The sequence below is a fragment of the Strix aluco genome, chromosome 5, assembly GCF_031877795.1.
Source record: "Strix aluco isolate bStrAlu1 chromosome 5, bStrAlu1.hap1, whole genome shotgun sequence".
NCBI classification, from domain to species: Eukaryota; Metazoa; Chordata; class Aves; order Strigiformes; family Strigidae; genus Strix; species Strix aluco.
The window spans coordinates 41,498,135-41,525,015 of record NC_133935.1 but is presented as its reverse complement, the minus strand read 5'-3'; the positions used below and the strand labels follow the sequence as shown (position 1 = coordinate 41,525,015).

The following is a 26,881-nucleotide window of genomic DNA, read 5'->3' as shown; positions in this document are numbered from 1 at the left end:
ACAGCCCGGCCCTGCGGGACAGCAGGGAAGGAAGGGCAGGTTGTGCGTGTGCGTGCCCGACTGTGGTTGAAACATCCCTCACTCAGCCACCCCTTTCTCCCGGAAAATGTCAAACTAGAGACCAGCTGAAGAAGGAGGGGAGCTGCTCGCCGGGAAAGACTCTGGACCTGAACTGGCCTTCTCACCTTTGGCTGGGTTCACAGGAAAGGTCTCTAAGACACTTAGCAGTCCCGGCTGGCCCTTACTGCACCTCTACTTCAACCGCTCATTAAAGCTCCCCTTATTCTCCCCCAGCATGGGGGAAGGGCCCACTGATAGCCTTAATAGAACAGACAAGCTCGGGCCCACGATGCTGAAATACTGATCTGAAGTGGTGGCAGACTTGGTCTTACTTTACTCCAACGAGTACTCCTTTTACCGAGAAGCAGGAAGCAGCTCTTTTCCATAATTTGGGCCTTTTCTAAATAGTTCCCTCTCTCTCTTTTGCCTGTGTTTTAAATCCTGTCTATGCGCAAAAGGACCAAGGAATTCAACACTTCAAAGCTCACACTTTGGGTGAAAACCACCCGCTTTTTCAATATCCATAGGAATGTGTACATATATGGCTCTTTTCTCTTTCTTTTTATTACCCAAGACTCTGTTTTAATACTTTCATTTAGAAACTGTATTTTTTTTCAAGTCGGTAGTGATAATATTTCAGGAGATTTAAAATAAAGGACCCGTTTCAAGAGCTTTGCACACACACACACACACACACACACACACACACGCACAGAGGCAGACTGGATCTCTTTGATAGCAGTCAAATTCTCTTTCAGGCCAGTTTCTGATGTGAGAGATTTCTAGTTTTAGAAGTTCCTCTATTTTCCATTTCCTCTACACACAAAAAAAAAAAAAAAACCAAAAAAAAAAAAACCCCAAAACCTGCCTATAATATTTCTTTCTCTCTTTAACTTTAGGACCAAACTTCTGAGTGTTTAATAAAGAAGGAACACCAGTTCTTAATTTTACAGCTTCAGAGAACAGGACTGCAGCTACTGAGGTATCAGTCAGATTTATTAAAGAATATCCTTTACTTGAGGGTATGTGCCCCTGAAATTACCTTGCTCTAAACCCCTCGGGGAGCTGGGGGGAGAGGGAGGGAAGTCAGGGTTTATTCTCTTTCCAGGATCCCTGGAGAAATGCGAATAGGTTGCAGAGGGCAAATGTCCTTTTCATGTGTCCTCCCTCTCCCCCTGTCTCCCCTCACCCTCCTCACACGCCTATGTGTGTCTGTCTGAAACGCATCTCTCTGTTGAAAATGGGCCTGGAACTCCCTCCTGTGTTGGGATTAGGTCTTGGGGGACCTGGGGTGGAGTTACACTGCTTGCCTATTTTCATATTCATTAGAAATGGGAGGTTGCATAAGGAGCCCTGCTGAGCTTCAAGATATAAGAGCAACTTCGGGTTCCCCCTTTCAAGACAAGACAAATCAAAGGCTCAGAGGCAAAACAGCTCCCTGAGCTCTGAACGTCTTTCCCTCCCTCCTTGCTTCCCTCCCATCCACTCACCCACTCTCCCTCCCTCCACTGCTCACAGTCCAGCATCTGTCTAGGGAAGAGGCTCTCAAGCAACCTTAGATGATTATGGATTTTCTGAGCGAGAAGTTTGCCCTGAAGAGCCAGCCGAGCAAGAACAGTGACTTTTACATGGGAGCAGGAGGCACTTTGGAGCACGTTATGGAAACTTTGGACAATGAGTCCTTTTATAGCAAAACGTCAGGCAGCAAATGCGTGCAGGCCTTCAACCCTCTGCAAAGGGCTGAGCATCATGTGAGGTTGGAGAGGACATCACCCTGCCAGGACAACAACGGTGAGTCGCCATCCCAGGGCTATTCTCGCTCCTGTGCTTTGCCCTCCCTGGAAAGGTAGAGGGGAGCCAGGGCTGCTTCTGTCCGGGGACACCGAAGGCAGCTGAGCATCTTTTGGGTGGTGGCATGAGAGGGGTTGTCAGGTAGTTATAATGATAATGATAATAATAATAGAGCAACAACAGCAACAACCACCACAACAACGATAATACCGGGAAAAGATGAGCGCTTACTTCGAAGCGCCCTTACCCTTCTAGCGCTGCCCCTCCGGCTGCCGCCCTCCCCGCCGACCCCGGGCCGGCTCCCCCGCCTCGCCCCCGCCGCCGCCGCCGCCACGGGAGCGCCGGGGCGCGGGGAGCACAGCACCGAGCACGCAGGCACGGCCCGCCCGACCCGGGGACCGGCAGGCCGGCGGGGGGGGGGGGGGGAAACGAGCGGGGAAGGGCCGCGGCGGGGCGGCCGCGGCGGAGCGGCGGCGGCCGGCGGGCCCCGGCGGGTGCGGGAGGGCTCGGCCGCCCCCCGGCCCCGTCGCCGGCCGCCCCCCGTGGCGCCGAGGCCTGGGGCCGGCGTGCGGCGTCCCCCCGCCCGCGGCGGGCAGCGGCGATTCCGGGCGGCGAACCGCCCGGGAGAGACAGCGCCGGAGCCGGGGCCGGGGCCCGCGGCGCGGCGGGCACGGCCGGCTCTCGGCCGGCGAGGTGCCGCGCAGGGTGGGAACGGGAGGGCGCTTGGTCACGCTCGGTGCTTTCAGACAACGCTCTGCGAGGGCAGCGGTGGGTGGTTTTGCTGCGTTACTGAAGAATGCGTAACGGTGATTCTTCATGCGGACCGAAAACGACCCAAATAATTCAAGCATCAGTGTTAGATATTATGTTTTTTCCTAGCTGATCCGCAAGGAGAATGCGGAATGTTTTATCTTTGAAACGTTAAAAGTTTTCCCCATTATTCCAACATGATGTAAATCACGTATAGAAAAAATAATTTTAAAAGTATTTTCCTAGCAGAATCGGGAAATCTGGTTAAGATCAGCTGCAGTAATGAGACTAACACTATCTTACATTTTCTGAATTCGTGTAGGCATTGAAGTATTTTTCCGAGAACATCTTTTTCGTTGTGAAACAGTTTGTAAGAAATAATGACAGATTTCTGCCAGGGCAACTTAAAAAACAAACAAACAAAAAAAAAAACAACTACACAAAATTGATTTATACATCGCAGTTTTTCTTAATTAGCTCATTTAATGTGTGCCTTGGGGGCTTTGGGGCATTTCCTATCTATGTATGTGTTGACGGTAAGTATCTAAAAATTGTGTTTGGTTAAAATCAACTCGGACTGAAAGAAAAGAAATTACTGAGAATGTGAGAAAATCCCCAAATAAGGTTCTTATGTTACATGCCATCTTTGTAGATTTTAACTTCAATAGAATTTTAAACCTTTTTCGCCTGTTTCTGAGGGGGGGTGGGGGTGGGGGGAAGCCTTTTCGAATACTGTAACATATTGCATGACTTTTTCAGTGATGTGAGATATATAAAAATAGGAAAAATACGAGATATTTTCATTTCTTATTAACAAGCTACAGAGAAATATTTCTTATCTCTACCACTCAGATTTTACCTAAAGACAAATAGTTTCTGCAATCCTTATACAAAGTGTATGAAACGATCTCTTTTAATAAGTTACATTTTGCAGAAACTCTCTGTATTTTGTAACCATAACAAACTTAATTAGAAACAATTCCACTTTTCAAATCCAAGAGAAGGTATATGGAATCTATTGAGTTTGTAAACTGAATTTAATTTTCGGTTTCATTTGCTTCTTGATTCGTCAGTTTACAGCTATTTAGTTTACTTCACAGTTATTTCGTATTTTCATAGAAATAGATTTTTTACATCTGCTTCCAAGTTTAAAGGCACAGTTGTCAATAGCTTTATGCCACTTATCTTATACGAAAATCTGTTTTGGTCTAAGATTCCTTATCTGTGCAACTCTAGTCGAAGCTGATTTCATGGATTATTAGCTACTGTAGTAGCAGAGTAAAAATACTCAAGTACTCTCATACAGTCTCCTTACACTGAAAGATTTTAGACGATATTTTCAGATATAATTCTCAGTCAAAATTCAAAGTGATTTAGTGCTTTTACTGTCTGTGATGAATATTACAGATTCCACGATCTTGTATAGAAATATGCAGCCACATAGAATCTGGTTCCTTGTGAAACTGTTTTGTGTGAACTCTTGAATCGAAAGCCCCCTCCTTTAACCCGTTATTTCCCTCCCCCACCTTGTGTACAGTGAACTATGGGATTACTAAAGTGGAAGGACAGCCTCTTCACGCAGAGCTGAGCAGGCCCATGGACAATTGCAACAATCTCAGGATGTCTCCAGTGAAAGGGATGCAGGAGAAGGGGGAACTGGATGAACTCGGTGATAAGTGTGACAGTAATGTCTCCAGCAGTAAGAAGAGGAGGCACAGAACAACTTTCACCAGTTTGCAGCTGGAGGAACTGGAGAAAGTATTTCAGAAAACTCACTACCCTGATGTCTATGTAAGGGAACAGCTAGCTCTGAGAACAGAGCTCACTGAGGCCAGAGTCCAGGTAGGAACCAAACTTCTGCATTTCCATGACAAGTTGTGCATTGTAGGAACTGGTAAATGACGCTCTTGGGGATTGTACAAAAGCCCATAAAGCTAAAGTAAATAGCTCGTTTTGCTTTATTTCTTTATGGATATGAGCTGTTATGCTGCAGTACTAAAGTAACTTGTTATTTTTTTAAATAGCTTGTGTTGTTATTCTAGAAACTTGTTTAAAGGATGAGAAAACAGCATCAATAGTAAAGTAGTCTTGATCTCTGGTAGTCCTGTTTTACTCTCAGAACTCCAGGCAGCAAATACAGAAAGTGTTACATGTAAAGATCCCATTAAAAAGATGTGTTGCATGTAGTTCAGAGTGATGACAATGCAGAACTCGGGTGCAGAGAATTTTGTGAGTTACAGCATGAAAAGTACAATCTAAAAAGTAATCAAATTCCTTGTTTCCATCCAAAGAGTATACAGTGAAACTGCATATACATGAATGCGTATAAATATATATGTGTGTGTGTGTGTGTTTGTGTCTGTGTAGAGCAAGGATGCAATCCTTTAACCTTTGTTGTATGGAATGAGTTTAAAAATCACAAAATTAGGAAGTAGATTTGTTGGTTTTTAAACTTGCATAACTGATTCATTCAGTATATACTCATATAGTAATCTCAACAGTATTTATGGCTTTAGATGTGTAACGGTGAGAAAAGAAGCTAAATATCCAGGAAATGCAGCCCTTCCCCCACTTAGAGATCTTCCCTTAGAAAAGAGTGTGAGCTGCATTTTGTGAGTTTATCCTGTTTTTAGAGATCTTCTCCACTCTGGTGATACTCATAATTTCAATTTAGGGAATAGCAGTCCTGTTGATTCTTGCAGACTGGGATTAATTTTATTAATTTAGTGACTTGAATATGATAACAACTTCACAACTTGTAATTAAACACATACTCACACATGCATATAAAGAAATAGACGTCAGTGCACATGCATACGACTGAAATTAAACCAGGATCACTTTCAGAAATGAACTCAGCTAATTAATTTTATAAAGAAGTGTTCTCCTCATGTCTATTCAACCCGACAGCATATTCACTGCTGTCATTGGAAAATAGAGTCCAAACTCGTGTGTCAGTTACATGGACATGATATCAGTGATGCTGATGGAATTTAGTTCAGTGGCTTTTAACTCTTCAGGCCCTGTGCAATCCCTCTCCGCCTGAATTTGGTACAGTTTTCCAAATATGACTTCCATTCATTAGGATTTAGTCTTGACTTAAAAAGAAGATTGCATAATGTTAAAACACTGTTCTGACAATTGCATAATTCTGGAATAATCATAACTATTTCAAGAATAAATTAATAGTCAGAACAGGGAGGGAACAATTGGGCTAAAATGTGTCAACCAAATTTTTATCACATTATTTTCTGTTTTAGAAGCTTCATATGGTAAGAGTATTAAAAATAAGACCGTAAATGTAAAAATACATATGTCTGCACCAGACTTTCACAGAATATGTATAGTTATTTTATTTAGACACATTCTCCCCTTTCTTAAAAGATAACTGATCTTTGCATTTTGCATATGTTAAATATGAAAGGAAATGGTGATCATTTTTATCCAGAGTAGCAACAGTATTCCATCACAAGATTAAGCAATTTAAAAGGCCTTACATCATTAGAGGCAAGCATCTGGCAATTCAAGGATAACAAGCAGCAGATTTTTACATTGCTTTGTGGAGGCAAATGGTTACTTTATCTCTGCCAAGAGTCAGTTTCTAGTAAAGTGATGTAAACAGAAACATTTTGGGGGATTGTCAAAGAAAAAAAATGTGTACTTTTTTTCTCATTTAGTTACTATAAATTCAAGCAAATTGTTTGATTTAGTTTAGCAGAGTGATCAGCTGGATACCTTACCCATTTCCCTTCACCGCCATTTCATCAACATCCAATTTAATATTTGTCCCGCATACATGCAGAGAGAGCCAACCTGAACCTAATTTATCTAAGTTGTTCTCTTTCCTGCTGCAAGTCAGTGAAGTAATTGGCACCCATTTTAAGGAGATTGTCAAGGTCTTTTTTCAATGAAAGGGCTTCATACTAAATTCCCTTAGCGTGTTCTTGATGCCTCCTGTGGAGACAGGACAATTTTTTTTCCTCAAACAATATATACTCAGCAGTTACATGCACAGGCCTTGCTTTGATTGTTAAGTACATTTTAAAAGATTGCACATACAAAATTTGCAATAAATCCTTGGGAATTAAAATGAGTAAAATTATGCCCTGGTTGCTTAAGCAGCATCAAAAGACAGTTGAGTTCTCCAAAGATCAAGGCAAAAACTTAATTATGAAACAAGCAGTGTTATTTTAAATATCCCACCACCAGAGATCAGAAAATCTCCCTCAAAATGGGATTCACAGGCAGTGTCTATACCAAAAAAAAAAAAAAAATCTGTTAATGTATGTATCTATCCAAATGGATTCACGATCCATTTGGCAGGAAGACTAACTAATGACATTGTTCCCATTAAAAAGTAATGGTTCTGTTAGTAACATGACTTCTTTAAAAAGAGTCAGAATGAATTTGCTCATAACTGAACAATAAAGACTTGGTTGGATAGTATTACTTTTATAAAGGAACAGTTACTTTTCTTAGCAATCCCTTTAATTCATCTGGGTAAATCTTAGCTGTTTGAAAGAAAAAAAAACTTTTTGAAGACTACAGGACAATAACAGATATCAGTCAGCAAGAAATGTGCATATAATATGTTTTGAGATAACAGTTGACACTCAGAATGTTACAGAACAGTCCAAAGGTTATTTAAGCATAAAGAAAATAGCTTTTAGTTGACAAAAAGGCATTTTTTCAGGTCTAAATTGTTTCATAGTCTAAATGTAAAGCACCATTCTTTAGTTTTCCATTATCAGAAACAGATATCACCTAACACAAATGTGAAAAAAAGTCATAATATTTTAAAACACTCTGTGATCTCATGATTTTTTATCATCTTCTTGCCCTGTTAGCCTTCCTTATAGAAACTTTTTCTGCAGTGCAGACTACTGTCCTGGTGCCAGCTTTTCCTGCCTTTTCATTACTACACTTGATAAAGGTTATGTGTACCTCTAGGAGGCAGATCATGTGGGCATGTGAAATTAAGAGAAAGTTTCTTTACAATTTGATTTGCTGCTACTTGGTGATTTTCCTCTACGGAACAGAAATGTGTCAAAATTAGCACTGCCTACAGACTGATGTTTCCTCTGCCTTTTTTTTTTTTTTTTTTTTTGAGACACTAGAAAGGAAATAATGCATACTTTTAAAACAGCCAGAAATAACAAGTGGGTTTGACACTGAGAAGACTGAAACTGCAAGAAATTCATCCTCAGGCAGAGAACTTCCCTTTCTTAGATAAACAGAAATTTTCAAAGCTACTGTCCAAAATCTCTTGGCTTTTCCTAAAACTCTGCACAGTATGTAATTGAGTTTACCTTGATGATTGTTTCCTCATACACTATAGGTTTGGTTCCAGAATCGAAGAGCAAAATGGAGGAAAAGAGAACGCTATGGCCAGATCCAGCAAGCTAAGAGCCATTTTGCAGCCACCTATGATATATCTGTTCTTCCAAGGACTGACAGCTATCCTCAGGTATGGTAAAGACCAAGTAGTATTTTGATTCTGCATTTACCTTCTCTTCCATCCTTAGCCACACATGTGCACAGAAGATGCATGACGACTTTCTTGTGTTTAGCTTTTTGTGTTCTTTAGACATGTCAACAGGACCTGCCACTGTGAACAACAGTTCCGACATCTAATATGAATAATTAACTCTTAAAATACAAGTATTTCTTAAACAACAATCTTAGGAGCTGCAGAGTTTTGCGTAAGTTATATACTGAGAATGCCTGGCAACATGGTTGTGCAGCTAAGTCTTTTCTGCACATAAAATTATGTGGTGATTTGCATCACTTTTAGGTCCATACACAAATTCTGGATGAAGTCTAGACCCATTGAGATTGACAAGAATGATGTAATTCTGACTGCAGTAAAGTCAGGATTTCTCTTCTGGGATACTTATATTTACAGGCACAACTATCTTAACAACTCTGGTCTTGTATGCTTTGGTAAGATGAGGCATAAACTATGTGATCTCTTAGACAGCTTCCTTCTGATGTATTAAACACGCACCATTTCTTTATGGACCTCAATAGACCATTGAATACATCAAGTCTTCTACTAGCATGAAACCATATTATGGTCATGTAAAATCAGAATTGAATGTATATGACTGGGAGAGGGAGGCAGAGAGACAAGAAAGCTCTCTCAGACCGTATTAGTTAGTTTAATTTATTTTTTTCTTTTTCAGTGCTCTGTTAGTATATAGTAAGGTATACTGTGTAATAAGATCATAATCTTCTGTCTCTGTTCTCCAGTCCTTTGGTTTACTGCCTTGCCTCACTCTCTGCTATTGTTTTTCTGCTTGCTTGTTTTAGTACATTGAATACTTTTATTCTGAAGCCATTGTTTTTCATGTCTCTAGCTTCCCATTGCTTTTACCACATAATTTAAAAAAAAAAAAAGCACCATACAAAGCAAAAATATTGTATGGGTCTCTGTGGTAGAGTCCTTCCACTGTTGGTGTCCTGGTGCTCTTCTAGTTCATTAGGCGAGTGTATCTCTGGGACCCTTAAGAATATACTCATATTCTATGTGGGCTTGCTTTGGTCACACTCTACACAGACTGAATGTGACTAGCTTTGAACCAGACGCCTTGGGCTCATGTGTCATCTACCCAGCTTGAAGTGCTTTACCTCTGAGGAGGTTGCATGTTATTAGGTTTGGTGCTTGGGCCAGAGCTGCTTTGTGTTCTGGCAACTCAGAACATGGACACAACCATTTCAGATCTGGTGGCACTTATAAGTCTGCCTATTTTAATTTTATAATGTAATAGTGCACTAGCCCAAATTACATCAGAAAACACTGCATGATACACTCTGTGTTTATGTAGGAGGACACAATACTTGTTTGAGATCAAGCTGGGTGGAAGTATGCAAAAAGACCGTAAAGGCTCCTAGGCAGAGTCACAAAGACATAGATGCATGGTCACTCACAGATCTCACTTAAGGTGTTCAAGTATCTTCTGAAGGCCTTTCTGACATCTATGGCATCACAACAGATGATACAAGGAATAATACTTAAGCTTTGGGCTTTCTATCTCTGACTAAGTTCTCTAGATTAAATTTTGTGTCCCCAAGCTCGTATTTTATTTTTAGTAGGACTGCATCTACAAATTTTCCCAACTGACAGAACTTCCATTAGTCAAAGAGAATGGAATAATGCAAGTCATTGATAAGCACTTAAGATTGTTGTCCTAAAATTAAAGTTCTTAAAAAAGAAACACCTGAATTATATGAGAATAACATCCATAACAATCTAAACACAGTGAAATATCTATTCTATACTTTCAGGTTGTTAAAAACATGAGTGAATTCACTCCATTTCTCTTTATGAATTTGTTAAAAAACATCTTTCTAAGGCTGATGATAAAACTAAGTTTCAGTCTGGCAAAACTTTCTATGATTAATTTATAAGTTCTTAAAAACAAGAGATTGAAATGGAAATGTCAGTACCATAATCTTAAATAAAGCAACTCTAAAATGTGTAGAAACATAAAATGTATACTCATTCATAAACATAAATATGTAGTACTCACCTACAACCACAGACTAACACAGTGCAGGTAAACAGACAGGCACAAACATGTAATTGAGTCTGGTCACCTCCATGAGAAAATTGCATTGTAGTGTACTGTACTCCATGAACAGGAACAAAGAGCTAAATGAAGGTGTGAGTCCACTTTATATTGGCTATTTCAGTTGTGTGTTTGCATGCATAGTTTGGCTACATAATAAAAACAAGGTATCTTACTCCACAGTGAAGAAAGTGAGTACCTTGCTGTATGCTGGAATATGTATAGGTATCCAGGCAATTATCACAGAACAGTCAATGTACGTTCACGTTCTTGCTAAGCTGGTGGTAATTCTTCATAGTTTCAAGGTCTTAAATCCTTACCTTCAGTAAAACCATGTCTATATCATATACATAACATTTCCAGTAAGAATGCTTGAGACAATGAAAATCTATATTAAAAAACAATGACCACTAACATCACTACATTCAAATCTTTTGAACTAGGTGTCCATTTATAAATGCCCCACTTATGGAAAATAAAGTACATGACTTGCTATAAACTCATTAATTTATCCCACAGTTCAGGCAGAACGAGATATTTAAAATTGTTATCTGCATGTTTGGTTTTAGTGTTATAGATTTTCAGTGTAGTTAATGCAAGAAAATAAATCAAGTATCCTTTTTTTTTCCTTTTCCTTTTTTACTCTCCTTTTTTTTTTTTTTTTTTTTTTTTCCATGTGTACAAGCACTCTTACTGTGACACTGACATCAGTAAATATTAGACAAGCTTTGCCATACTATTGGGTAACTAGTTTTTCTTGGGGACTGTGGAACACAGATCACTAGAGCTTATTTATGAAGCCTTTATTAACATGGAGGAAAACAGACTCTCTGATGCTGGCAAAAAACATAAGATGAATGTTGAAAAATGATGAAATCAAACTGAGATATGTACTGCTGTGTGGCAGAAGGAACCGGAAGAAATGTGAATTTCTGGTGTGAATTATATGAATTTGCAGTCTGAAGATTTCTGTTTTGAACCCAACCATGGATATGTTCACAAAACAGACATCCCACTTACATTCCAGCAGAAACATCAGTCTCTTTTGCAGTCAACAGAGGGTGTGGAGACCTCTGCTTAGTCTCTTCACCAATTATCTTCATCAAGTACAAATTAAGAACATGATGTTGCTATGCATTGTGTGACTATATAAACCTGGAAGGTTTTCCTGTGAGGAAATGATCTTTTCTACTTATTTCACATAGAAGGTTGGCTCTGAATCAGAGAATGGTTGAGGTTGGAAGAGATCTCTGGAGGTGGTCTGGTCCAACCCGCATTTCTATAATACAGTCTAATTTTGTTATTAAATTACACATCTTTATTTTCAAAATAATAATAAACAATTTTGGTTTGTTTTGCTTTTTTCTTAGATCATAATTTTTCGCTTTTCTAATTCAGTCTAACCTTAATTATTTTTCCAGTATGTTGGCTTCAGGTGTTCCTTATTGTACAAAATAATTACTCAGCTGGCTGCCAAGAAGTTCAGTATCTCCTAAACTGTCCAAATTCTGCACACATACATCTTTCTTTAATTGTACTGGCAAGATCTGGATCGCAGAGGACAGATAGTACAATATTCCAGGACAATCATCTGTTATTCACATGTTTTTTCTAGCCTTTAACATTAAAAATACTACAGTGTTGTTGTTTTCCCTCAGATGAAATATTTAACTTTTGAGAAAATTATGCTGAAAATCAGATTTTTCTAGGAAAATATTATATACAGTGTTTTTAATTCATTTTAGTAAAAGGTTGCAGGTTCACTAGTTTCACTATTTAAGCTTCAAGTTTCTCTTACAGATGCAACACATTGTGGTCTAAGTCATCTTAAGTGCACTCAGAAAACAATTCACTGGTTAAAACTCTTATCCCAGATACTTTGAGCCTCATTAACTAGCTATATTCTGCTGATGGTACAAAAGCTAAGAGGTAGCATAACATCAGTGGGGAAATGACTGCAAATTCACTTTATGGAGATGTTTACTTCAATTCATCTGAGTAAATGTTAGTAAACAAGTCGTACTTGATTTGGTCACCAAAATACAGTGTCTAGCATTGTTAAAGATGTCTTGAGATATCTGAGACATGGTTACAGTGCTGATGAACAGGACTTACAAGAAAGATGCACCCTTCAGGGGAGACAGCTGGTGGTCAGATAAATATTAGACATTTGTGTTTAGGAAACTTAACCAAAAGGACTTTTATGACAGAGATGGGTTCCCCCCAAAAATATGTTCAAATAAGTTTTCCTAAAGTATAAAGTATAAAATAGGTAAGATGATCTCTAGAAATGTATTTTTTTTCCCTGCTGCCTGGTTCAGCTGCAGACATGAATAGTTATCTTAGATGGATATATATATTATGTGTTGGGAGAGGAAAAATGAAAAGGTTGCTTAGCCTTGGTCTTCTCTTACCTTATTGGTCTTTCCTAGACTACTTTTGCTGTCCTATGCCGAGTGAGAATGCTAATGCTACAAAGGGTACTTGACCTTGTCAGATTTAATGTTTAAGTGTGAGAAGTAGCAAAGGACCAAAAAGCCTGGGACAAAATTTCATTTTTATCTCCTCCTTATTTACACACAAGAGTGAAATTTGATCAAAAGCCTACACGAGTATCATACAAACCTCCAGATTTCTCTGTATGAGTTAAATTTATAAAGATGTTATCAGTGCATCAGTATATAAATAAACATTAAACTGTATCCTTGAAAAGTAGATATAAGAGGCAACATTTTTTCCCTACGTAAACTCTTTACATACTTTGCATCTTTTCTTCTTGCTTGTTCTTTGGGTCTAGTTCATTTGTTGTCATTGTTCTAAGTTCTTCTGAAAGGATTTATCCTGTTACACCGTTATAGTTTCCCTCTTACTATCGCATGTGAGATGTATTGTTTGCTTCTCTTATTTACTTGAAAATGCAGGCAAGAGTTGGATAGGATTGAATTTAAATTTTTTTTTTTTTTTGGAAAAAGCCCAGCCTAATGAAGGTGGGAATCCCACGGAGACAAAAGCATGTTAAAGGTGTGGGAACTGGAGTGATACAGAAGGTGTATAAAGAAGGAAGAATGTTGAAATCTCAAAAATAGAAGGAAGAGGCTGAAGTTTACATTACATCCACCAGACTGATAAATCAAATTAAATATGTTGAACAGTATGGCATCACATGATTTGTTTTGGCAATCAAAGAGTGTAGAAGTGGTATCTGTATACATGTGTTATGTACTAAGTCCTTGGATCATCATTACACTTCTGCTCTAGCCTTAGTACATATGGATAATTCTCATTAGCAATAATCTAAGTTACATGCTCCAATTAAATCTTTCATATGGCATATATTAGACACCACATGTTATATGACTTCAAAATTCTTTTAACTGTAGTAGACATATAAATGACAGTTAATCACAATAGTTCATTAAGGTTATGGGTACACTGATTAAGTAGGAGTAGATGTGGTAGACATATCTGAGCTAGCTTCAAAGAAGTTTTATCATATATTCAAGCTGTCTAGCTGTGACGGCATGGAGCTCAGGCTAGGCCACCACCTGGATGGTATGTTAGTTGCTGCATATGTGCTGACTTGTACTGCTGTGGCTGATCTTCCAACAAGAGTAACACTTTTAATATTTTGGGTGGTGCCTGTTCCACACAAAATAGTTTGTGCACTGTGCTTTTATTTTTTCCTGGTTCTAAATCATCACTGTATGTGGTCATCCTCACAGTCTCAACATTTGGTTTGTTGCTTTCTTATTTTTTTTTTTTTTGTGAAACGTATTTCTTTAAGTGTGTGAGTAACTTTAGCTGGGGCTTAATTATAAGGCAAATCCATTTTTTCTGAGATGGAACCTCCATTTAGTAGTATTTTCAAAGTATGAAATTTTGTCTTTAACTGTATCATAGATGTGAAATACAATTAATTCTTATTGTAACTGGCCCTGAGATTGCAGTAGGAAGTAGTTACAGTTTATCTACAGAACATCCTGTACAAGAATGAAAGCTTGATGACTTTTCAAATCCTGCATTAATTTACACCTTAGCAAACTTGTTAAACATAGAATCAAAGGAACAGATTTTTATTTTGGTCACCAAATGTAAGGCCTAAATGTGGACTGAATGAGTCTATCACATGTTTTAGAGCTGCAGCATTAAGTCTCTCACTACCAGGGCCAACTTGCATTTTATGGACATATCTGAAAATGGTGTGCTACAGCATCTCTCATATGTAAGTGAACTCAATACAGTACAGAAGATCTTCACATGTTCTTTAGGTCCAACAGCTCCTATAAAATGATCACAAATTACATCAAGAAGTATTCTGTCTAGAGATAAAGAAAAAAATACAATGAGAGTGGTAAAGTCTTGGAACAAGTTCCTCATAGAAGCTATTGAATCTCTGTACCTGGAGCTACTTAAAACGTGGCTGGATAGGGCTTGAGTAACCTGATATAAATTCAAAGTTAGCTGTGAGCAAGGGTTTGAAACAATAATCCCAGAGGTCCTTTTCAGTTTAAATTATTCTGAGTATCTATGAATCCGCAAACTCGAAAAGTACAGGCAAATCTCTGCCCATACTTTGCATGTTCTTAAGAGGCCCCCAGAAAAAAAAAAACATACTGTGGCAAGTGACAGACCAAATTATTTGTGCTGATGGACTAGGAACAGCCGACAGATCATGAGTTGTAAACTATCATTTCATCTGTCTAAAGTAACTCCCTATGCAAGCACAGGTTTCATGTTTTCTGGCAGCATAAGGCTTGTTGCTTCACACAAAGAGAGGAGTGACAAAGATTTAGCAAATCGGTCTCTTTGACACTCATGTTTTCTATAATTAAGTAAATTCTTAACTGTTCAGTTAGTGCCACTGTTGTCTCCCTTGCAAAGCCCAAGAACATCCTGAAAACAGAGTCAATGTGCAGTTTCTAATTACTTGAGTAATTATAATAACATATAACATATTATGTAATACAATAACAACAGCAACAATAATATTACTTCATATTTAGAGATCTTAAAAGAGATTAATATTTTGTTTCCCATGGGAAGCACTAAAAAACATGTCCACTCAAATAGAAGCTGTGTGCGCTTATATGTGTGTCTGTTGGAAACAGACTCCAGTCTGGATAAGCAGGTGACTCAACTAGCATGAGTCAGGACATTTGTTGATGGGAGAACTAAAGATGGGTAAGTGATAGCAGAACTCTCAGAAAATTTGGAGATTTGAGTTTACGTAATTTCTTCAGGTGCTGTGTAAGAAGGTTGAGTCTTTAGGAGCTTGAAATTTTGACAGAAATAAAGCAATGACACCAAGTGGGATGACCAATTAACTCAGCTAATTTTCTTCCTCAGTGTTAAACAGAAGGTTATAGGCTTAGGAAATGATATCATAACCATGTTATCAACCATAACTCTCCAGTTATGTTCTTGTCACAGCTATGAAATCCTACTTTTTTCTTCTATCAGGAAGGCTGTGTGCGTGTGTGTGTATAAAATATACAGTAGGTAAATATATTGAAGGGCTCTGGTAATTTCATGGTAACCACAAGAGCAAAGCTCAAGTTGTTTGTGATGTTAACAGAAACCAGAGATGTGCTGTATGTATAGCCTCATTCACAGTCACTGAATTGCCTTTTATATAGTTCATGGATCACACAAGAGTTTAAGAGGAAAAATATTTTCTTTAAATTCATGTACATAATGTCCCTTTTCCTTCCAACATACCAGAATAAGGTCTGATAATTCTGACTTATTGTAAAACATTACTGTATTTATTTTTAATACAGAAATACCTTCTGCACCTAAATTTCACTACAAGATATTCATGTTGTAAATCCTTGCTAAGAAATGAAAATCTGTTATCAAGAGTGAAGTCACTCAACCAACAAAAATTAATAGAAAATTGATACGGTTGAAACATTCTTTTGAAAAGCATAACTGTCTCATGAGAGAAGATGTAAAACTTTTCTAGCATTTTGTGGCATTTCTGAAGTTAAGTTTACTAATTTGGATTCCTTCCTCTAAGGAAGAAACCTAGGGCACCCCTTTGAAAGTTTTAGGAATGACTAGCTTGTGAACATATTTCTTTAACAAGACATTGGTATGTTTTAGGATTTGCAGATGAATTCTGTTCTCATTTACACCTGTGCAATCTCACTGAAGTTAAATTGAAAGAGACTTGTCTAGGATAAAAATATCAGGAAAATTGGTGGTACTAAACTTAGTTTACTGCAAACCGAACTGCCAGAAATATGGAAGGAAAAAGTGATTTTGTGATACCTCCAGACCACATAGGTTATTGGGCACTTTCAGGCTGAGGCTCTGAACCTTTTGAAGTCTTCCCATCATGAGTGTATTAAAGGCAAACTCATGCATGTTCCTATTTAAACAGATTTTTTGGGAAACTTCTTCCCATAATTATATCCATGCAGCCTGGACAACTGCAGTATTTGGCATAGTGTTTGGCATAGTGTTTCTTAGAAAGAAATCTTAGTAAGTCATATGAATGAGACTTTGTTGTGTGTGAGTCAGCTTTAGAGATGATGAGTTCCTTCAGAATTAGCTCCTGTATTAGATGCTGCATAGATGAACTAGTCTCTCCCTGGGCAAATTCATCCTCTTGTGAAAGTTCTGAGACTAACCATTTGGCCTGGAAATACCATCAAAAAGAATGGGGTTCTGTGTACATGTGTTTATACATATCTTTTTTCTGGATTCTTTTATAGCTGTATCAGCTCTCTGTTTCAATTCAGTAAAGAGTAGTATCAGCAAAACAAACTGAAATGGAACACTGTGGAAATAGAAATGGGTGACTTCTTTTGTAGGAAGAAAGGGAAAGAAAACCCCAGCAGTTGTTTAGTCTGTCACTGCTGCTGCAAGAAACATAAATGTAACCATGAAATACAATAGAGTACAATTAAAAGTTTCTAGTGTTCCTGAGCAGCAACAACAAAAAGACAACAACTTTTGTATGGATGACTCAGTTTCTGATTTTCCCAGTTCACGATTAAGACAGAATGTGTGCAGCTTGGGCTTTTAATTAAAGTGGAGATATTTTCTAGATCTTATAGTCTTTCCGCTTCTTTACTACTCCCTTCTTTACTGTAATCACATGCTATGTAGTTCCAAACTCATTAAGTCTGAGAAGGCAGTGAGCCTTATAAGTCTTAGTGGACGACTTCCCAGTTGCCATACATTTAACTACCACTCTTTCCAGCTCTTTCAGGGTCCCTTGTTTCCTTCTTGTCATATTCTGTAAATCTGTACTAGGACTTGAGAAACCTTCCAGGCAATAGGACACTCAGTAATCCCTGAATCCTGAGTCATAAGAGATGTACTCCTCTTTTTGGGAATGGTCTGTGTGGTTGAATGCAACAAACTTTCGTAAACAAGACAATGGTTCACATTGGTCCAGGTAAGATATCCCCAGATAAACCACCTGTTCTCTGAATATCCAGAAAAAGTTTTTCTGATTATAAGTCAAAACTGTCTCAGGTGGTTTAATTAAGGAGCAATAAGGCATCTGAGGATCATGTCTAGTTGCAGAGCGTCTCCCATGGGAAGATGTCTGAGAGTCTTCTAAAAACTGCTAAAGGAAGGAGGGAAGGATAGGAACTGGAAAGTTCTGAAACTCTCACTAGAGTCTCTTTCCTCCTGTATATCTCAGGAGACCCACAACAAGGAGGAAAAATCCTCGATATCCTTCCCCAGGCACCTTATTCACTCCATTACCTCTCAGCAGACCACCTAAGATATGCAGGAACAGATGCCTGAGGTGTGCCCAAATAGCTGTGTGTATGTGCGTGTGTGGAAAGGCAAGCTGCATTCATGTGAGTGTATGTATGTATGCATGTCTGTGTAAACAAGGAGTTGGTCAGACCTAGAGTTTGGGGAGACATGTTGCTACCATGACTTTTCCCCGTCTTCTGCAGGAAACCGAAATGGAGCATTTACTGTTTTTTTCTTGCTGCTGGAATTAACAAGGAGCCCAAATTAGTTTGTCAGCTCCTGATGACCCCTGCTAATACAACTCTTCAAAATATTAACTTTTAAAATAAGAGTCTATCTCATCCCTGCTATCTGCACTAGATCTCAGCTAGATGAGTTCAGTGAACCATAATTTATCTCTTCAGCTTGTTGGTGGTTTGGTGGGTATGTGTTGTTGCAAAGTAATAGGACAATGGGATAAAAACAACTCAGCATTAGAAACATGTTTTCATTTTCTGTGTGTGTATGTATGTCTGTCATAATTCATTACTTCCCCTGACCTCTACTTTGGCAGAAAAAAATTACTCAGCTAGAGAGATAACCTACATATCTTAAAGCCAAAATTCCTTTGTCTATGGATTTGGAACACAAAGGCAAAATTAAGTTTGAAGTGGGAATTCACTTTAGAGTGCTAACCAAAGAGTAACTGCAATTACTCCAACGTATAGCAGAGAACAAAGACATGTGGGCTCAATCCCAGTGCATCAGAGCAATGATATACTGAATAGACAACAGATTTTTAGGATGAAGATAAGTTTAGCAAAATTAAAAAAAAAAAAAAAAAAAAAAAAAAAAAAGGAGGGCTACAAGTGTCTTGTATCATGATATTTATATTTTTTTTAAAAAAAAATCAGCATGCAGGAAAGAGATATAAGTAAAAGTGGAGAAGAAATATAAAGCTGTATATTGTATAATGGTGAGTGCAAGTGAGAAATGACCAAGGAAGTCAGAGTTCGTCAGAAATTATATCCATATAGTACTGATAGAGATATAGAGAGTTTAAAAAGACAGAACAGCTGCTGAGTGTGAAGTTTGATTAAAACAAAGTGAATAGAGAAGGAATGAAAGAATGCAGTCTGAGATAATGACAGGATCTGACTTGTGCTAGGCCTTGAAAATATTTCTGTCTGTTCATCTAGAAACAAATAAGTGAAAAATACCTATCCAGAAATAGCATCTATACATAGATGATAGGAGAAGGCCTGAGACTCAGGATGAGGCTTTAAGTGACTGCCAAGTATAGAAGACATTACACATCAAAGCTTGAATACGTGGTTACTCCAGATCTTCAGCAGACATTGCTGGTAACCACAAAGTTTGTCTCCTAGTCTGTCATGCAACGTTTTCCAGGGATGCACAGTGCATCCAGTTAAGGCTGAGAGCTGAAATAGAAATGGCCTCAAGTATAATTTCATATAAAAGCATCATGAAAAGAATTTTTATCTTAAAACCATCTTTGAAACAACTTCAGGAAAAAACTCTTGGATGTATTATCCATGCCTGTATTTTATGGATTCATTTATTTTGAAGTAATTATGCAAGACTTCTCAATATTTAATTTCGTGAATATTTGTTGGGCTTTGTCACTTGAGAAATCCTGGTTTGTTTTGTTTACCCTTTTATTCTGTTCCCTACTATTACACTAGGAAAGAATTCTGATGAGAAGAAGCTTTTATGGTGAAAACAGCTATGATATTGACACTGACACCTTTTCTTTGACTGGCTGGACTGACAGCATCCTGAGGTTCAGTGGTAAACAGGACAGAGCCACAGAGCAAATGGATGACAGAGCAAGGAATATGATTCAGCAACCCTTGCTTATAAGTGGATGATCCAGTATTTTGACCCATGTAATGTCTTCATGGTATTTTCTAATATGATTGCAGAGAACTACTTAAGCACTTGTTGCTTGTTTTAGAGGAGAATTAATAATGGATGCGTTAAGTAAAGCAAACCAAACATAGCAGAAAACAAAAGATGAACTATCTAAATTTAATCTTATTCATTTTATATGTTCCAGATTCAGAACAATCTGTGGGCAGGGAATGCGGCTAGCGGTTCTGTGGTTACCTCCTGCATGCTGCCACGAGATACGTCGTCCTGCATGACACCTTATTCCCACTCACCCCGGACAGATTCTGGCTACGCGGGCTTTTCAAACCACCAGAATCAGTTCAGCCACATGCCCCTCAATAATTTTTTCACTGACTCTTTACTTTCTGGGGCAACCAATGGACATGCTTTTGAAACCAAGCCGGAGTTTGAAAGGAGGTCCTCCAGCATTGCAGTTCTACGGATGAAAGCCAAAGAGCATGCTGCCAATATTTCCTGGGCCATGTAATATAGCAGTACCCTTTCTTCATTTCCTTTTGTTTTGTTTTGGTTTTTTTCATAGCAAACTGAAAACATTTTTATTTCCCATATTTAAAGGACACAACAATAAGCTGCTGTGTGTGGAATGCTAGAGATCACAATATACACAATGTCTGCTTAAACAAATGCAATATAATATTTAACAATAAACCAAGAATAAACCAAATAGATTTACCATGCATCAAGCTCAACAAGCCCTCTTTGTTTTGGTTTTTATATAGAAATATCTTTTGTTGTACCAGTTGATGAAATACGATTATAGAACCTGCAAAAAAGAATAAAACTATTCAGCAAATATGTCTACTCCATTGGTTTTTAGGAGTCTTGTATACAAAATTAATGCTTTACAAATGAATACTTCATAAGGGAACAACTCTGTAAAGGAAAATAAATTTATTACACTAAAACCATGAAGTAAATCTCTAAGCGCACCATGCAGAGAAGGAAATATATGATCGTTCATATGGTAGGTGGAATCTGTAGACCTAACTCTCTCAGCACTGTGCTGCTGCTCTGAGCCAGTTTTGCTGTTTTGCTAAATGCATGTGAGCTCGTTGGAGTTATATCAATGCAAAACTAATGTAATGAGAATAAAAGGTACTCCTTTATTTTATGGGCTTGAGTGTATTCCTATTAAAGATAATGAGGTTTTTTTGCCAAACATATCATTAAAAGCAGGAACAGAGTGTTTAATAGAGTTTTCAAAGACACTCACAGATTATGTAAGTCAACTAGTGGTTAAATGAAATCTTTAAGTTTGCAGATGTATCTTGAAACTCAGGTGACTAGAAGAGAGCATGGAATAGTACTGTGACACTTTCAACAGAATCCAGATTTAGAAAAAAAAACACAACAGCAAAGTCTTGCTTCCAAACCAGTCAAGTCTTACTAACTGTTTTTTGTTATGCTACGGTCAAATTGAAAATAAAAAAGTCCAACAAGGCTTGCCAGTTTCAGTCTGTAACTGATCTCAAGATGTTATAACAGTACATTTAATTTAGTTTTAGTTACAGTTTGTTGATACTTTGCTTATTTGTTTTTTTGGGGTTTTTTTCAGACTGGTTTGCTCCCTTTAAAGTTGATAGGAAAAATCTTTTCGACTGCAGTGGCAGCAGGATTTGGCTCTCAGCTCCCAGCCTATCACAAAGGAATTAAAATGTCAGCAGACTTTCTGACATTTCTGGTGGAAAAAAAATAGAGAAGAAAAATACTTTACATCTGGAGAATTGCTATCTGCTTTGATTTACTTCTCCTCCCTTTCCCCTGTCACATTCCAAGCTCCTTCAGATGAGTGAAATGTCAGCCTCTTTGAAAGCAACAGTCAGTCTCTCAGGTTCATAAAGGCAAAGTAAATTAATTGAAATAAAGAAGGACTTGCATGGCTGTGATTAGAACAGGATACAACTCTCTGGGCACTCCCTGCTCCTTCTTGCTTTTCTCTCTGACCATTAGTTAGGAACAGAGGGCGGATGGGGGAAGAAGGGAAGATCAGGGAAGCACATTTCATCACAGCAACTGCTGAACTACCAGTACTCACAAAAACAATCTCACAGAAACCCCCAAATTGTCTCTGCTCCCACTCAGGAGGCTAAACTTGGAAACAAAAATAGGAGATAGGTCCATTCTGTAATCTTTCTGTGGAGTAAACAAACTTAACTTTGAAATCACGAGGATCAGTTGAAAATGGGAATTTTACAGCAGTTTATTACACAGCTGATTGAAAGCAAGGTTGTCCTATTTGCTACTAGTAATAAAGTTTAACACATATGTATACTCCAATTTGTAGTTTACTAATTTTATTCTCCTTTTAAAAATTAACTTCAGCTTTGGCCTGAGGAACTAAGAAAGAGTATTCTGGCTAGAATTTATCTTTTCCTTTTTTTATGCCTTGTCTAAACAGCAGTAAAAGGAGCCTTATGATTTAAAGCAAAAACCCAATTTTATTAGTACAGGTAAAGATACTAGTTTTATATAGACACTTGTGCCACATGCCAAAGGATGAAAGTGGTGGAAATACAAGGGATTTTTAGCAGGTCAAACTGTTTCCAGCTCTAAAATGTGGGATGTTTTTTTTTGTTGTTGTTTTCTTTTTTCAGTTTCCACATAATCATTTTTTAAGGTATAACATTTAGAACATGTCAAAGTTATTTCCAGATAATTTTTATTAGAGCACCATTAGTGGATAAAGAAGCAAAAGTTTAGCTGGCAGACTGCAAGCCATTTTTATTGTTGCCTTTCTTTCAGTTTACTTATTTATTTTGATAGCAGAATTTGCTGTTATTGTCTTGTGAAATCCAGAAAAAAAGTTCATTTTTACAAGGCTTTTTATGTCAAGTAAAATTAAACAATTCCTAGGAATTTATTGCAGTGACAGAATAATTGAGGAGAATAAACATCCTTTTCAAAACATTACAACATTTTTAGATGCTTGAGGCCTACAAAATCAAAGGGGAAAATAATATGTCATTTTCCTGCTGATTTTAATAAAGTGAAAGAGATATAATTCTAATTAGTTGTTCATCCTCAGTTTTAGCAATGGAAATTATTTCTTACATGTTGCTAGCGTAATTTTATGCATTAGACAAACAGGTATTCAACCCTTCATTAAACCTGAGGTGTGATAAGTTGCAGGCCTGCATTAAACTTGTCATGCTCTTGCATCAGCCTCGTCTCAAAGAATGAATGATAGTCTGTTGGTTGCAGCATTTCATTTAGCTAATGAAAAAGTATCTTCGTGTTAGATGTCAAGTACTACAACAGGGTCACATTCTGCCACTTTTATTTAGTAGTGCTTTACTCCATGAGTAGATGCATTGATGTGAGTGAGACTACTCACATATGCCAAATTGTGAATCACTTGTAAATGTTTATTCACAATGGCCCCATTCATGCAAAGAGCTGCTCAGCACAACATGAGTAATCGGTTCATAATCAGGCCCAGCTTAAGGTACTATTCAGCTCTGGTAAGGATTGCAGAATCTGGCCCATGATGGCTTAAGGCCAAACTCAGATTTTTTAAGCAAGATGAGTAGCTCCTTATTCCACAAATAGTGCAACTAGAGCCAACAGGGCTATTTGTAGGGTTCTCTTTTTATAAGAAAATTCTAGAAAAGAGGCATTTCAGTACATACAAACAATCTAAGTTTCTATTCAAGGTAAATGATTTTATTTTCCACTAGACTAAACTCCCACAGTTGACAGGACTTGTGTTCTTGTGCTTTGATTTTATCCACTTAATGATTCTTAGCATGAGCAACTAATATTTTCGCTGCTTCTTCAACATGTGGCAAATGCACTAAAAACAAAAGGAGGTGATTCACATAACCTTCCTGCCAAGGACTTTAACTAATGTTTGAGATATGTGATCATCATGTAATGCTAAGAACTAAATTTATAGAACTTCTGGGCAAAGAATCCCTATGCTGCTAAAAGAGAAAGTGAAATATTGTTGTAATTATTGCTGTGAAGAATTTGTGATGACATAACACTGTTTTTTTCTCCTATGACTGATTCATCAACAATTTGAAAATATTACCCCTGTATTTGAACAATTTTTTGAACAGAGATTTGTATAGACTCACATGAGTGATAGACAACATTGCATTTAGCAGCTAATGACTCAGTCTCCTTAATGTAAAGATGGTCAGAAAAGTTTGACACAACTGATTTCTACCTACAGTTTAACCAGCAGTGTTATGTACTACAAGAACATATCAATGAAGGCATCTTTTGTTGCTGAGAATAAGCTGAAATGAACTACGTTTCTCATTTCACTTCTTTACTGTCATAATATTTTATACTGTCCAGTGTTAAAAATCCAGTTCAATATGTTAAAAGCATTTAATTTTGACTATGAATATTATAGTAAGGCCCTGAAGTACATAACAAATATGACCAATACTGTGCATTTAATACTGAGATACTTTAGCACAGTAGAATTATTTTGTTTGCAAAAAATAAAATATTACAGTGTTTTCAAAATGACATGATGAATTAATATTTTATTGATTAAATTAGATTAATTATTAATCAGAGATAATCAGGCTGATCAGAGTTGGAACTCATTTAAAACACTTATACTGCTAAAAGTCAAAATGTTTCCATGCGAAGTTCTGTCTGTGTCAAGCACTGATTTTTTCTCCCAGCACTTTCACACCCAATTAAGAAGTGACCCACTCATCTCTAGACTTTTTCAGGTTTGGCTGGCATCAGAATGATAGTAAGACATTGTGAGTTACCCAAATTTAGGTACTCATTTATTTTATATCACTTTGAGTAGCCTGAAGAAGATGAAGTATATCTCTAGTTTAACTATTTAACAATTTAACAATTGTTAAATTTAATTGAACAATTTTGTATTGCCAGTGCAACATAAAGCAGTTGTGGTACACTGGTGAATCATCATATGAAATATTGGTGGTATAAGCAAACTTATTAAGTAAACATCTAGAATGCAAACTTGTGGTAGTTGAAAGAACATATTTTAGATTTAAATTGTGTAAAATAAGCAGCATGCTGGGCAAACACTGAATGTGAGTTGTGGGTATGACAGAAGGAGTGTGCAGTGAGTATGAGGGTACGGTGGCTGGGAATGGCAGAATAATCTTCTGTGAGGAGAGTCAGGGCGCAGTGCTGGAGTAAGGAGGAAACATAAACCCAAGGCATCCCTTCCTTCCCTCTCTTGCCTAAATTCCCCCACCTAAATCTCACCAGGACCTGTGAACATAAGAACCACCTCTCTTATTTCTATTTGCAAGAACAGTATGGGTTTAAGGAGTCTTGAAGGGCAGAGCTGGTAGGCATATGACTGTCACTGACAATAAAAACCTATTGGGAAATTAAAGAGTAATTTTGGGCAGAAGCATCCAGTCTCTACATTCTCTAATCATGAATTTCAGGTTTTCTTTCCCTACATTTTAAGTAGCATGAGGGCAGAGCATTAAATCATAGTGACCACTGAATCAGTGAGTCTACCAAATTCTTGAAGCATGGACATTCTTCTTTGCACCACAAACTTCCTAAATCTGATACAGCTGTGGCATGCAATAAAGGAACATATCAAAACAGTCTCACATAAGATATATTTGAGATATTGACCTGTTTCTGTCAGTCATTTTTGCTTTATTTAAATAATATAAAGATTACATAGTTCCTAATCAAATCTGTTTAAATTCAGTCCACACATGAGATGGCATTGATTTTTCAATACATTAAAAAAAACCCCTCACAAACAAATGAGTCTTCAAAATCCATTACCTTCTCAAAGAGTAAGGGCTGTTGAGAGGCCTCATACTCAACAGGTCAAAACTTCATCTTAGCTCATGCTGCCCACCTTCACAACGATTATTCCCATAGGAATAAGCAGTAGACTAGACTAATAAATCCATCAATGTGTAGGCAATAATATTAATCAAAATCAATAATGTTAGTATGAAAAAGATCATTTGGAAGACTATAGGTTATACAATCAGGACAAAAATAATATTTTCTGACTGGCTTCTACAGTGGAACTTGATTGCTCACAAGATGCTGTTTATCTGAGTACTTCTCCATGCTCCAGTTCTAACTACAACAACCCTCCATAACCTAACAGCTGGCCACTTCATCTCTCAGAAGCTGAGGCAGTGATGGTCTTTGCATCTTTTAATTATTAGAAATAATCGAAATAGGCCTGATCCTCCCTGCCTTGTATTTCTGTGAGAATATCCATATGTGCATACCAATCACAGTTTAGTATAGTCCCACTAGCATTACAGCTGGGCCAAGTCTTCTGCTATAATCCAGTAGTTGCAAAAGATTAGATTTGCACCCAAAATTGCTCTGTGAATGAGCAATTTATTAATACGGAGAGGGATGACTAAGAAGGTTAAAACCCTTTTTTGGTTAAAAAACAATACTCTTTTTTTTTTTTGTTTTTTGTTAAATCCAGTCTGATTATGATTAACAAACTGCTTGTATGTGGATAAAGGTCCTAGTTAACAGTTTCACTGAAGAATACAGTTAAAAGCTTTTTTAAACAATGTCCTCAAAGATGGACAGAAGTATCTGAATCTGTATAAGACTGTATTTACTCAGGTGTATTTACTCAAATGATTTTGTTTTAATCATTAAAAATGGAAACCAGCTGAGATCTTTAACTCTGAAAATGACAATACAAAACATGTTCGTTGCATTTTTCATTCACAATGATATTAAAGGAACAACTCAGCTTTTAGAGTGCTAGGAATGATTTTCTCATTAGTTTTTATAAACATTTTATAAAGTTTATATATATAATTTTATAATGAAATTCATATTTACATATGGAAATATCTGTCAGATGTCACTTGAACACATAGAGTAAATAAAATACTGAATGATTTTGGGAGTTTTTTAAAAAAAGGTTTGGAATAGAGATCTGAGTTAGTGAGTATTATTTAGCAAATGCTTAAGCAATATATACAATGAGAAAAGAGGAAAATACACCCATAGGCTGGGTGTTTATTGAACAGTTAGAGCCAGAAAACTCAGTGCTGGTGGAGGGATGAAATTTCCTTAACTCTACTCAAAAATCTCCCTACGATCAAATCCTAATT

At 37.5% G+C, this 26,881-nt stretch overlaps 1 protein-coding gene across 1 annotated transcript; it reads left to right on the top strand.

The window, feature by feature from the left end:
* The first annotated feature begins 1,619 nt into the window (after positions 1-1,619).
* On the top strand, positions 1,620-21,249 carry ALX1 (ALX homeobox 1). The gene is made up of 4 exons (XM_074825425.1): positions 1,620-1,851; positions 4,139-4,443; positions 7,940-8,068; positions 19,954-21,249. The coding sequence occupies exons 1-4, from the start codon at positions 1,620-1,622 to the stop codon at positions 20,272-20,274; spliced, it is 987 nt and encodes a 328-aa protein (XP_074681526.1). The 3' UTR covers positions 20,275-21,249.
* The last annotated feature ends 5,632 nt before the right edge of the window (positions 21,250-26,881 follow it).

What these genes read in the sequence shown, in the direction of transcription:
- ALX1 (XM_074825425.1), top strand. Translation starts at nt 1,620, where the DNA reads ATGATTATGGATTTTCTGAGCGAGAAGTTTGCCCTGAAGAGCCAGCCG. An exon ending in ACCCTGCCAGGACAACAACG is followed by an intron (nt 1,852 to 4,138) that starts GTGAGTCGCCAT and finishes CCTTGTGTACAG; the next exon opens with TGAACTATGGGATTACTAAA. An exon ending in GGACTGACAGCTATCCTCAG is followed by an intron (nt 8,069 to 19,953) that starts GTATGGTAAAGA and finishes TATATGTTCCAG; the next exon opens with ATTCAGAACAATCTGTGGGC.